At 42.1% G+C, this 12,499-nt stretch overlaps 2 protein-coding genes across 2 annotated transcripts in view; both read right to left on the reverse strand.

The window, feature by feature from the left end:
- LOC133108393 (bridge-like lipid transfer protein family member 2) overlaps positions 1 to 5,418 on the reverse strand; it is a 29,597-nt gene extending 24,179 nt beyond the window's left edge. The window contains exons 1-8 of the mRNA XM_061217902.1: positions 5,224 to 5,418; positions 3,971 to 4,056; positions 3,422 to 3,548; positions 2,712 to 2,761; positions 2,044 to 2,185; positions 1,434 to 1,549; positions 1,109 to 1,169; positions 631 to 820 (exon numbers count right to left, since the gene is read on the reverse strand). Coding sequence (XP_061073886.1) covers positions 631 to 820; positions 1,109 to 1,169; positions 1,434 to 1,549; positions 2,044 to 2,185; positions 2,712 to 2,761; positions 3,422 to 3,548; positions 3,971 to 4,038 — 754 coding nt within the window. The 5' untranslated portion in view covers positions 4,039 to 4,056; positions 5,224 to 5,418. The remainder of the gene's footprint in view (positions 1 to 630; positions 821 to 1,108; positions 1,170 to 1,433; positions 1,550 to 2,043; positions 2,186 to 2,711; positions 2,762 to 3,421; positions 3,549 to 3,970; positions 4,057 to 5,223) is intronic.
- A 649-nt stretch (positions 5,419 to 6,067) lies between these two features.
- The window catches only part of glod4 (glyoxalase domain containing 4), a 137,449-nt gene continuing 131,017 nt past the window's right edge, over positions 6,068 to 12,499 (reverse strand). Inside the window, exons 2-10 of the mRNA XM_061217370.1 lie at positions 11,081 to 11,195; positions 10,699 to 10,748; positions 10,469 to 10,589; positions 9,570 to 9,714; positions 8,801 to 8,937; positions 8,621 to 8,707; positions 8,069 to 8,182; positions 7,666 to 7,752; positions 6,068 to 6,883 (exon numbers count right to left, since the gene is read on the reverse strand). Coding sequence (XP_061073354.1) covers positions 6,818 to 6,883; positions 7,666 to 7,752; positions 8,069 to 8,182; positions 8,621 to 8,707; positions 8,801 to 8,937; positions 9,570 to 9,714; positions 10,469 to 10,589; positions 10,699 to 10,748; positions 11,081 to 11,170 — 897 coding nt within the window. The 5' untranslated portion in view covers positions 11,171 to 11,195 and the 3' untranslated portion in view covers positions 6,068 to 6,817. The remainder of the gene's footprint in view (positions 6,884 to 7,665; positions 7,753 to 8,068; positions 8,183 to 8,620; positions 8,708 to 8,800; positions 8,938 to 9,569; positions 9,715 to 10,468; positions 10,590 to 10,698; positions 10,749 to 11,080; positions 11,196 to 12,499) is intronic.

Genomic DNA, 12,499 nt, shown 5'->3' on the forward strand with positions numbered 1-12,499 from the left:
GAGCCTGTTTGTGCGTGTGAGCTCACTTGTGCCTGTGTGTGTGTGTCTGTCCCTGTGATTGTGTGCCTGTGTATGTGGATGTCTGCGCATGTGTGTGCGTCTATGTGCTAACCTGTCCCTATATTTCTGTGCTTGTGTATGTGTGTGTGTGTGTGTGTATGTATGTGTGTGCTTGTATGAGTGTGCATGTGTGCCTGTGTACCCACCTGTGCCCGGGTCAGAGCGTGTGTGTGTGTGTGTGCGTGCGTGCATGCGTACCCACCTGTGCCTGGGTCAGAGCGTGTGTGTGTGTGTGTGTGTGTGTGTGTGTGTGTGTGTGTGTGCGTGCGTGTGTACCCACCTGTGTCTGGGTCAGTGTGTGTGTGTGGGTGGGTGTGTGTGTGTGTGTGTGTGTGTGTGTGCGTGCGTGTGTACCCACCTGTGTCTGGGTCAGTGTGTGTGTGTGTGTGTGTGTGTGTGTGTGTGTGCGTGCGTGTGTACCCACCTGTGCCCGGGTCAGAGCGTGTGTGTGTGTGTGTGTGTGTGTGTGTGTGCATGCATGTGTACCCACCTGTGCCTGGGTCAGAGCGTGTGTGTGTGTGTGTGTGTGTGTGTGTGTGTGTGTGTGTGTGTGCGTACGTGTGTACCCACCTGTGTCCGGGTCAGTGTGTGTGTCCTGTGGAGGGGCCGACAGGGGCAGTGTGCTGAGGAACAGGCCTTCGTGCATCTCTGCCAGCAGAGTTCTGACGCAGAGCCCAAACCGGCCGGGCCGCAGGTCCGGAACACTCACGTCCCCCGAGAGAGTCAGGGACAGGGACACCTCCGCCAGACACGTGTCCTGCTGTTAAACACACACCCCTGAAACTTCAGTACCCACAGACACTGATCAGCATTTAAACACACTCCTGAAACTTTGTTAAAACAGAGAGATTGGGAAAGCATTTTCAAGTGAGCCCTGGCATATTAAATTGGGCAGCATTCCATAGCGAGCCATGTTGGACAAGAGCCAGTCCTATATGACAGAGGCCCGAATGAGAGGATGAGGGCACTCAGTCACGTACCCTAATGAAAAGATGAGGTCATTCACTCACGCACCCTAATGAGAGGATGAGGGCACTCAGTCACTTACCAGTCTACTGCTCTTCAGCACTTTGCTGCTCAGCTGACCCACAGAGAACTCCCATGCTAACCTGCAGCAATAAGGAAGTACAGCTCAGACTACAGCACAGCAGGGTGATACCACACTCTCATCAATCAATCTACATGCATCACGCATCAATCTATACCCTCCTCACATTACTTATTAATGTCAATCTACACCATTCAGCCAAAGGCTCCAATCTCACCACAAAACCATCAAATGGTCAGTTAAAAATCGCTTTTTAAATCAAACTCAGTCTAAAGACTGTAGACAGTTCTAAGTGTCAGAGTGAGCAAATAAAAACTGTAATCACTTCTTGCTGTGATGGTCGAGCAGCAGGGTGATCCCGGTGGTAGTCATGTGCCACAGAGACTCGGGCAGAGCCAGGTTCAACACCATCACGTTTATGGAGTTGATGTGAAAGGATATCTGATAGGGAAGAAAGAGCAAACCTCAATCATGGTAACTGCCTGAAACACACCTTGTACACTTCACCTGCCTAAAACAAACATACACATTGCACCTGCCTGAAACACACCTTACACTGCACCTGCCTGAAACACACCTTGTACACTTCACCTCCCTGAAACACACCTTACACATTGCACCTGCCTGTAACACACCTTCCACACATTATACACTGTACCTGCCTTGACAGTAGGTGTCAGTGGTAAAAGCTGCTTTGCAGTTACTTGAAGTGATTATCTGAAGTGAGTTTTGCCAACTGCTCGTCAGAAACTTCTGAAAATTATCTAAAGCATCCTTCAAAGGACATTAAAACTGTCTGGGTCAATGAAAAACATTAAACAAATTGAACTAATGTTTTAAAAAAAAAATAATAATAATAATGATAATTAACTATTAAACTGAACTGTCACTTTAAGAGCTTAAGGCAACTATATCTGGGCTGACATCCTCCGTACATGAGACAGGAAACACAACACAGCCGGGCTGATCGGCAGCTTCCTCAGCTCTCCGCCGTGATCCCGGGGCACTCGGGGCCTCAGGGGCTCCTGCAGATCCACTCGAACCCGAGTCTCTCCCACACACAGCGCAAGGTAACGGCTGAAAGGACGCAAATCACAAGGCTTACAGGCAACATCAGGGACAGTAACGTCAGCCAACGTTGACAACTTCATGCAGAGGAAAAAGTCCATCTCTTGCTTATGCTTACAAAATGCTTACGCTTACAATTGTGAGTTTCCAAACTGTATAGGGGCTAAAGTATACTTGTATATTCACCTTTAACTGGACAATTAAACCACTTGAAGTAAAATCTAGCATACAAGTAGTTGTGCAAAATAATGACCATAAGCTGTACATAAAATAAATTATAACTAATACATAAATATTTGCCTCCTGTCCAGTACTAAAGAAAAAGTAGTGCACATTGATAAACTCAAATTAGGTGACTTGGGAGAATTTTACAGTCTGAGTAATGGGTGCCCGATAAAGTTCAAGAGCTCTGCTGACAGGGATGTGAAGAGAATTTGCACAAACAGAGCAGACACTCTAAGGTCATACACAAGCGCTATACTGTACTGTAATGTGGAATAATGGATTCTGTTCCACTATCTTTTCTCATACTCACGGCAAATCCTGGTTGAACAATTTGCTCGAGATCCATATCCTATCAATCTCCTACATGACCAAGAAAAAACATGAAGGGTTATTTTAAACACTCAGTGCAGAAAAAGGGTTGTTTACAATATAAAAAGACAGGGCATGTTTACTAGACATGAACTGCACAATTACTTTCTAAACAGAACGAATAAATGAATAATGATTTAGAGAAGTAATATTTCATTGCTAGAATTAGTTATGACCCAGCACTGGACACTTGCAAGTAATCTCAGGACAGTTATATCCTAATTTTCCACATTTCATTAGAAGTGGTTGCAGACTGTGCACACATTACTGTGTGTCTTGGAGTTGAATGAATTTGGAGATTCCACTCTTCCATCAATCTCATTAAGCTTAGAAAGTGCTCACACCTATGGTACAGTTTGCCTTAGACCTGCACTCAGGTGTGTGCATGTGACATGCTTCCACCTCAGGAGCCTACATTAAGCTTTTAAGGCGTGAGCTCACTTAGTCAGCAGAAGGCAAATGAGGTCCAAATTTCACACTAACACTGAAAAGGTGTATAAGTTAAAGTCCTTAACAACACTACATGCCAAAAGCCAGGAGTGCCACATGACCAGAATTACTGAGGCTTGTTAGAAATGGTAAATAAATGATTCTTTATATTGCTGATTCAGAAATGGATAAAACGGTGAGGTATGTCTGACTGACACTCACCAAAGTATGCTGGGGTTGGAACTGGACACTGATTCCTCTGACTGTGAAGAAACCCACTGATCTGATCTTCAGTTCAGCATTGAGGTTGTTGTGGAAGAACCGCACAGCCAGGCTACATACAAACCATCTGACAACAAGCAGAGAAAAAAAGTACACTGTGAAGTGCATCGTGGTAGCTGCTAGAAAAGGTGACTAGGTGTCACACCTAATGAGAAAGACTAAGATACTATAACAACAAAGTGTTTGCGCCAAGTACGATTAGACTTAGTCTAAATGGACTGTTAGCAGTACTGATCTGCCATTCCTGCTACTTAATCTTCTTTCAAACATGGGACATTTAGTCTTCGTGACATGTACAGCTATTTCTGACAATATGGCTTGAGAGGGTAAATAATCCATCTCAACAACAAAAGCCGCCAATTAAGAAAAATATAACTTCTTGTTCAAAGTATGGTATTACAGATGTGGTTAAAACAAAAACTAGCATACACTGGCGGTACCCAGGACCTGAGGTTGAGAACCACTGGTGGGGCAGGGACGGGTTCTTACCTGAACAGGATAAGCGATAAAACGCCGAGGAGCAAAAGCGCCAGGAAGGCGATGAGAAGAGGTGACATGCTGGTCCTGTGCAGAGCCTGAGCTCAAACGCAATGGATAGCGAGATATGTATGTCACAACGCTAACGTTTGCTAGCTGTCATTTCGTGTCGTTTATAATGATTTGTTCAATGTTCAAGTTAGCTAGTCTCCATAGCTACTGTTATCCTCAGATATCTGTGATATAGCAAGCAACAGTTGTCCATCTTAACATCATAGCTGTTCAGTCAACATTGCAGTCTTTCTGAAAACAATCCACTAAATCTGCACCAACATGTAGGCTACAATTCATACATTTCGCATCAAAGATTACTCAATGTGTGCTAGTTAGGCAAGATACTGCAAATTATCTTGTCACACCCATTGAAAAAGAGCTAACGTGAACGTCACCAACCACAAGCTAATTGCTTCCACTTGGCAAACAAGTAACATTAGGAAGCTAGCTGACAACCTCAGCTCCCGCAACGTTAAATAACGTTACGTGGCTTTGACAACGGTTAGCGATATAGCTAGCTAGCTACGTTAGGCTAAGTAGCAAAATGCACAGCTAACTGAACTGACAGATTCATATGTTACTTCGCTATATCTAAGTTTAACGATATAGCTAACGTTAGCTATACATAGTTCCGCAAAACAAGCTAAAATAACGGTAACTAAACAACCAACTGCAGACAAGAGTTGCATTGATTTGTTCCCTGGTTGCCGTAGTTGGCAAGCTAGCTATGCTTTCCAAGTTAGGGCTAGTTAACATTTGCTAAGTTATGCATGTACACAAGCGTTCAAATATCATCGTTACTGGCTAGCTTCATTAAATATTGGGCTGACCGGTATATGACACATCCACCTAGGCTGCCAGCAAACCACCCATCCGGTCAAGCCTGCTGCTAGCTAACTCGCTAGTTGATAAGCTAACTAAACTCATACAGAGGTGCAGTACGCCTGTATTCTAGATAGCTAGTCAACATTAGCTGTAATAAATTCTGGTCCAAGTTCGGCAAGCCAGTCAACATAGCTAACGTTAATTACATGCTTCAGAAACGAGTTGGCTGCTGGCTAAACTTCATACCTCAGCCAGCTTCATTTTAACAGATTTTGTGTAAAGTTATATGCAATTTAATTTAGCTAGCCAGCTAGCTAACGCTAGGTGTGAGGCTAGAAAGCCTATGTAGCTAGCCTAACGTTAGGCAAGCCCACCGCGTAAATTACCTTAGGCTACGTTAGTCTACCAGCTGGTAGGTAAATTCCGGCAGTGGCACATTCTGAATACGCATGTTTGAGAAAAACATCCCCTTTTCGGTGCTCCCGTCCAGCGGGGTCTCCTAATCCGAGCGCTCAAAGGTATTTTCCTCCACAAACGCAACTAACGGTGAAGAATGCAAGACGGCTAACCACGTAGTTAGCTTGCTGCTAGCTAAAGAAAGTAGCATCAACTATGTCCGGCTGTTGTGAAGCTACAGATGCATAACCACTCAAAACTTTCCCGGAGTTCAGAGGCCATATAGAAGGAACGCAACCTTCTAGAATTACCCAATATATACATTGCATGCATTTAGTGAACCCAATTTATGTGAAACTAATGTAGCTAATGTTATCTTACAATCTGTATGTAAAGTTACCAAATCAGTAGTTGTATATACAGTCTTGAAAAAAGCTGAATATTATGCCTGTCTTTTTTAGCCCCTACATTATGGTTTTGTCCCTGTTCTGGGTCATTGTCCTGATGAAAACTGAATTTTCATTTCCATGTAAATTTAGGCAATTAACATGTGCTCTTATCTAGAATCACCTGCCCATCAAGAAGGCACCATCTGATCAACTACTTCCTTATCACTGACATGACCTTGCTCAAAGTGAAATTCAGTGACTAGTAATGTTTTTATACACTCCTGGGCTGTGCTTGTTTTGGCAGCTCCTTGATCTTTGTTGTTGAACCTTTGCTTGAAATGCACTGACTGATGGATCTCAAAGAGACATGCAATATTTATTCATTTATTCATGCAGGACCATAATTACGAATCAGTTCAAAAGAAGAAAAGACACTTTCACAATATTAATGCTCCCAAAAGAAACTTTATTGTTGACAAGGTTTTGATGCAATCTTTATCAGGTCTGTTTGGTCTGGCTGTGGACATTTGTAACACAAGTTAGATCAATGTCATGATATGTCCACAAATCTGGGCCAGAGCGTACAAGCCCTCTCTTAGACTGAAAAAGAACAATTATCACATGTTTGTCCTGCTAATCCAGAGTGGTAGTCACCACTGAAATACACTCAGACAGGCTCAGCAATGGCACTATCCCACCAACATTAATGGCATATCATTACTGTAATAAATAAGCTGGCGAAAACAACCATTTCATTTCCATCTATGAAGTTTTTAACCCAGTTTTTTTAAGTTCATTCGTTCAAATATCATTCAATAACATAAACAATTCATTGAGATGAATCTCCCCTAATCCTTTTCTGTGCCAAGCATTTTTGCATGACAAAGGATTTCTGAAGTGAACAGACAACATCAGCAGTGCAACTCCAATCTCAAACCATTAATCATGTTTCACATGATTTGAACATTCTACTTTCCATCTACATGAAAAGTGTGTGTGTGTGTGTGTGTGTGTGTGTGTGTGTTGGGGGTAGTATTTTGAAGAGGTTTAAGCAGTGGCGCACTGCATCCCCTACTCTGATTTTGCTTCACCAGTGCTGTCAGTGTTCTGGAATGGACAGTGCTATGATGTGGGGAAGCCCTGCATACTGCATACTCAGGAAGGCACGGTCAGTCTTCTGCACTTCGCCGCGCGCTCACGCTGTGGCCTTCTGCTTATTGTGCTTGGCGAACCACTCGTCACTCTTGTCTGCTGCCATGGCCTGTAAAGGGAGGACATGTAACATATAAACACAAGGGACAGTTGTGTTAGTCTGCACATACTGTATGCGCTTCAGAAGGATTCTGCCCACTACATCACAGGCATTTGGCGTTTGGAGTGGGAGGTAAATAGTCATACACCACAAATGAGAAAACGTAGGATCAACTGCAAACTAGTTAGGGGAAATACTACACAACAGCAAGATGTACAACTTAGCAAAATAACAAGATTGCAATAAATAAGTACTTTTATTTTTTTCCTCAAAGATATACAGAGCCACACAGCTAATCAGCTGAGCAGTTAGGCCCTAGGACTCATGATAAGGAGGGTTACGTTCAATTCTGTTTCAGTTCAGGAAATGAATTACATTTACATAAGATTTTAGATATTTAGCAGACACTGGTCCTGAGCATCTTACACAGGTTACTTCATTTTGGACAAAGTCTATATACAGTATACAGCTGGATATTTACTGAAATAACTCAGGTACAGTAACTTGGTGAAAGGGACAACTAGCACAGCTAGCACATGAGCACATTTTGATTGGGACATACCATTTCACTGAGAAACACCGCCCATTTTAACCGATTTAAATCAAATAAAGCAGTCTTAAATGCCATTTCACTGGACATCACTGATCCAATTATTTGTTTAGTCGTTTACAATAAATATGCCTCCCCAATTACAGCAGTCTGGTCAACCTCTACGTATGACCAATGCTCTTTTGCATAAGATATTCAGTGCAGTACATGAAAATACAAATGATGAAAATACAACACTCACATTATCCAGTAGTGTCTCTCCATCAGGGTCCATCACAGAGAGCTGCCTGAATGCTTCATCGCCCACAAAGCAGATCTCATGGTCATCCTAGACCACAGAGAAGATGCAAATGTCTCCACTTTCACACTGCAGGATGCTTGAAATACAATGCATCTCCAACATTACATTACATTATTGGCATTTGGCAGACGCTCTTATCCAGAGCGACGTACAGTTGATTAGACTAAGCAGGAGACAATCCTCCCCTGGAGCAATGCAGGGTTAGGGGCCTTGCTCAAGGGCCCAACGGCTGTGCGGATGTTATTGTGGCTACACCGGGGATCGAACCACCAACCTTGGGTGTCCCAGTCATGTACCTTAACCACTACGCTACAGGCCGCACATTACATATGACAGCACTCACCGGATCAGCCAGTATGACCACTTCAACAGTGGCCTTGCCAGGAGTGTCCAGACTGACGAGCGGTGTGAGAATCTTCTGGTTCTCCTTCTTCATGACAGCCTCAATATCACGCAACTGAGGCAAAAATGACCATTCAAAATGAGTCACGCTTAGAAGGTGAGATCTGAAGGCTGCAGCAGAACCATTATTTGTTATTAGGGTTGGATGCAATTACTCATGATGTGTTCTCTATGGTCGCCCAGAGGACTTGGGCACCACTTATAAATGCAGTGTTCCTTATTCAAGATCCTTAGCAGGTATGTGCTGTTCGGTTGCCACACACATTTCAAATGATTCCATTGAATATATATATATATATTGATGATGCATTAATGACTTATTGAGTGAAGTAATCAGAAATACAAATTGATATTGATACTCATAAAACTGCTAAAAATGTAAAGGAAGTGGGCTAGGGGGTGGAATTCAGTTAAAAAATGAAACTATCATAAATCTCAGGGTCCTTTGTGAAGAAGTCCTGCTCATGTGAATTTTCCTGTCCACCTTCCTCACCTGTTGACGAGGGCAGGAGAACGCTATGCGACCAAACGCGGTGCCGTGATCCACTGTCCCACCAATGTCCTGAAGTTCCAGCTTACACTGCCAGCAGTGACACACGATTTAGAATACAGATTCAGAGTCGCACGCATATTCAACACGCTTCACACATACTTCTCACCCTCTCTGCCAGACCTGATTGTTGGCGAATCCCAGGAGCACAGTTTTCTTCTCTGCGTTTTTCTCCAGCACTTGCATCCCGAGCAGCGAGGACCAGTAGTGCGTGGAGCGGGGCAGGTCTGAAACAGCCAAGGACACCTTCTGCACGGGATCTAGGATGAAGTGACCACAGTGAGAGGGAAAAAAAACCAAAAAAAAACTGAGCACTGATCCTTGTTAACAGCAACTACAGCGGCTGGGAGACAAGGAGACTAGTCAGAATTGACCTTCACGCGACCTCAGACTGGGCACCTACAAGCATACAGCCAAGACGATGCTGAAGTGGCTTCAGGACAAGTCACTGACTGTCCTTGAGTGGCCCAGCCACTCCACAGAGATCTGTGGAGAGACCTGAAGATGGCAGTTCAGATGCTTCCCATCCAATCTGATGGATTAAGGGTCTGAATACTTATATAATGAGAGATTTCAGTTTTTGATTTTTAATACATTTGCAAAAATGTCAAAAAACATGTTTTCACTTTATCATTGTGGGTTATTGAGTGTAGATTGATGGGCAAAAATAAATGTACAACATAAAGTGTACAAAAAGTGAAGGGGACTGAATACTTTCTGAAGCCACTGTATATTGGAGTAATCATGTTACTGACAAACAAGCTAGTTCAACAGACTTGAATTAAACAACTCCAAACAAGTGTATTCATTCATCCAAAGGAGCAAAATGTGTAGATATGATGATCACTGCTCCACACAAAGCTGCTCGAAACACCATTTACCCAGAATTCACCTTCACTGGGCTGCTGTTTGTCCAGTAGGTAGAAATGGTAGCCCCCAGGGGCCTCTGCCAGGTAGATTCCCTCTCCAGCTTCAGAAAGGGGCCATCCCAGTCTCCTAGCATTGCTCACTGCCCGGCTGGACTGCAGGGTCAAGCCCTGAGCAAACAGAGCAAACGTCATCAGCTTTTCCAAAACTTTTACTACAATCTGAGCAGTAAGCAAACAGTTTATTTCTATCTGGGCGTAAGCGTATTATTTATCTGCTAGGTCATTGTGGTAAACACATCTTCCCAATTTTCCTATTTCCTGTTAAGCCTGTAAAACTTGAACAACTAAAACAGAACTGAATCATTTTTAGAATATTACTTGCTTTCCCAGTGTTTTTATCACCCAATGAGCTATCAAATAGATAATTTTATTTATATGTTGCCATTGTAATATCTAGCTCAGTAATCTGGCTAAAAGTATTTACTCATTAATGAGAGCAATCTCTGCAATTAAATTGGTTTCTTACAGGTTTATCACAAAGATTCCTTGGTTTCTACAGCAATGACACACACATGCACACAGATAAGTTACCCAACTGCACACCACATCATACAGTTTAATGGAATATTGTTTGTAATATAATTTAAGATTACTTGTGCATGACCAGTTTTTGTCATTGTAACATTTATTTCCACAGCTGTCAAATTCATCCCTCCAGGCTTACTGTAATTTCTATTATGAAAGACAGTAACATATTTCCCTCACTACTTGTCAATCAAACACGTGTATACAGTACAGGTTATAAGAATGATTACAATGGCAACCAAGGGTCAAAAAGTGATTAGGCTACTTATATCTGCAATAACAATGTATATTCAAGCGCAACGTGATGACAACGTCCCATATCAATCTTCGCACTCACCAGGAAATCGTTGCCAAGACGATACTCCCCTACACCATAGTTGTACGTCAACTCTGCCACAAAATGATCATCCTCTGCTCCGAAACCCACCATGGTCTTGCTCCATTTCCCATCATATGGACTAACCAGACGGACAGACACTGGTTAATGACACCACAAGACAGCACCTCAACTTTAAATATATAATATTCGTTTTTATGTTTTATTAGCTACACTAATGGAAAGCTTACCCATTGCATGAAGCTTTGCAGCCCTCTTCAAATTCCTCATGACGTAATATCTGCAAGGAGATGACATAACGTTTGACACGTTGACCGCGTTTAACTAGATACTGTTGTAATCTTAGAGGGTAGATCAGTCTTCCATCCCCTGGGTACACAGTTAACTTAGTACTAGTAGTATGCAAGTATTTTGCTAACCTAGCTAGCCTACATATTTACTTGTATTGTACGTTAAGCCTACAAGTATGATAAATCGATAAAATGTACGTATCTACAATCAACGCAAGTAATGTTAAGTAAGGTTAGCTACCGCGGCCTAAACGTGCACAGTAATTCGTTCTCATCGTTGTGATCAGAAAAAGCTGAACAAGGTTTCATTTTCTTATCTTACTCGCATGCCAAGAACATCGCGATAGAAGGTGGCGGTCTTGGCTCTATCGCCCACTTTGAAAACGAAGTGAAGGGCTCTTTTTAGCGACATTATCGATAAATTAGTTCAGCGAGCCGTCAGTGGAGATGAAAAACGCACTAGCATGAAACTGACAGAACGGTTCCTACGGTGAAACTACTCCGTCCTCCGAGTCTGTCTATCGCTTGCTCTGTTCTCGATTATTATACAACTAATACGTTTCAATCCATTTTTTTGTCACAACGCATTTAATGTCCATTGTTTACATGTTAGTTCTACTTTTTATTTCTGACTAAAATCATAAGGAAAATATTTGACTGTGCCTTTGGCAAAATAATAAACGGGAGTAATTCCTGTTCGAATAATATGTGTGCAGCTAGCGAGCCTTGAATGTGTAATTTACAGCACAGATATTTACAGCACAGCCAATCGCCGTCGGTGTGTGAGTGTGTGTATGAATGGGTGAATGAGTCTGTACTGTGCAATGACAATAAAGCCATTCTATTCTATTCAAAAAATAAATAAAAAAGAGAAGCATCAATTGTACAGTGCTTTGGGTAAAGGCGCTATATAAATGCCAACCATTTACCAGATATAATGCATAACAAAGATGGTCAACTCATATGTTCTATCCGTCAAAGAGGTCGAACACTGAACTGTGTCATGAGGTCGAGTCAGTGTGAAACCGACAATATAGCCACCACAGACAGGAAAATAGGAAACCGCAAAATTATAGGAAGTACATTTTCTCCAGCCTTGTCACAAGTGAGTTTTTTTTCTCACGGACTGAACAAATTATTTTAAATGATACGAGCACCGGCATACATGGCACGTCCACATACAATTATTAAGGATAGTTGTTTATGAAGATTGTATAATAACTTGATTTAATTAAGTATTTAACGGCATTTAGCCTAATACCAGGCTGTAGTAGTTCCGATTTATATTATGCGGACTAACAGTTTTTAATCAGTGGTCTGCGGCCAATGTTTAATACAATATGCATAAAATAAGAGAATGATCAGATGTATTTGACATTTTTTTATTAAAAATCAAACATTAAGTCCATAATAAATAAATGTACTAATTAGATGCCATTTTAAATAAATGTTTTCAGCTGTGTTTTAAGACTGACACCTGCAAATATGGCAAACTGTATCGTGGTAGTGTTCCTCAGCTCTGGGGCATGAAAACTAAATGCTAACTCTCCACTCCTTTTATACTTTACTTTACTTGACAGCTGACTCTCCTCGCGTTCACCATTCCTCCCTCCACTGGAATTACATGGTACTGCATGTGGTGAAACATATGTAGGAATAGATGCCATGCATTTTTGCACTTTCTTTTTTTATATATTAAAAATGATCTGGGTCCTGGAGAACCTGTTAAGATAGACCATGA

This window comes from Conger conger, chromosome 13 (genome assembly GCF_963514075.1).
Source record: "Conger conger chromosome 13, fConCon1.1, whole genome shotgun sequence".
NCBI lineage: Eukaryota > Metazoa > Chordata > Actinopteri > Anguilliformes > Congridae > Conger > Conger conger.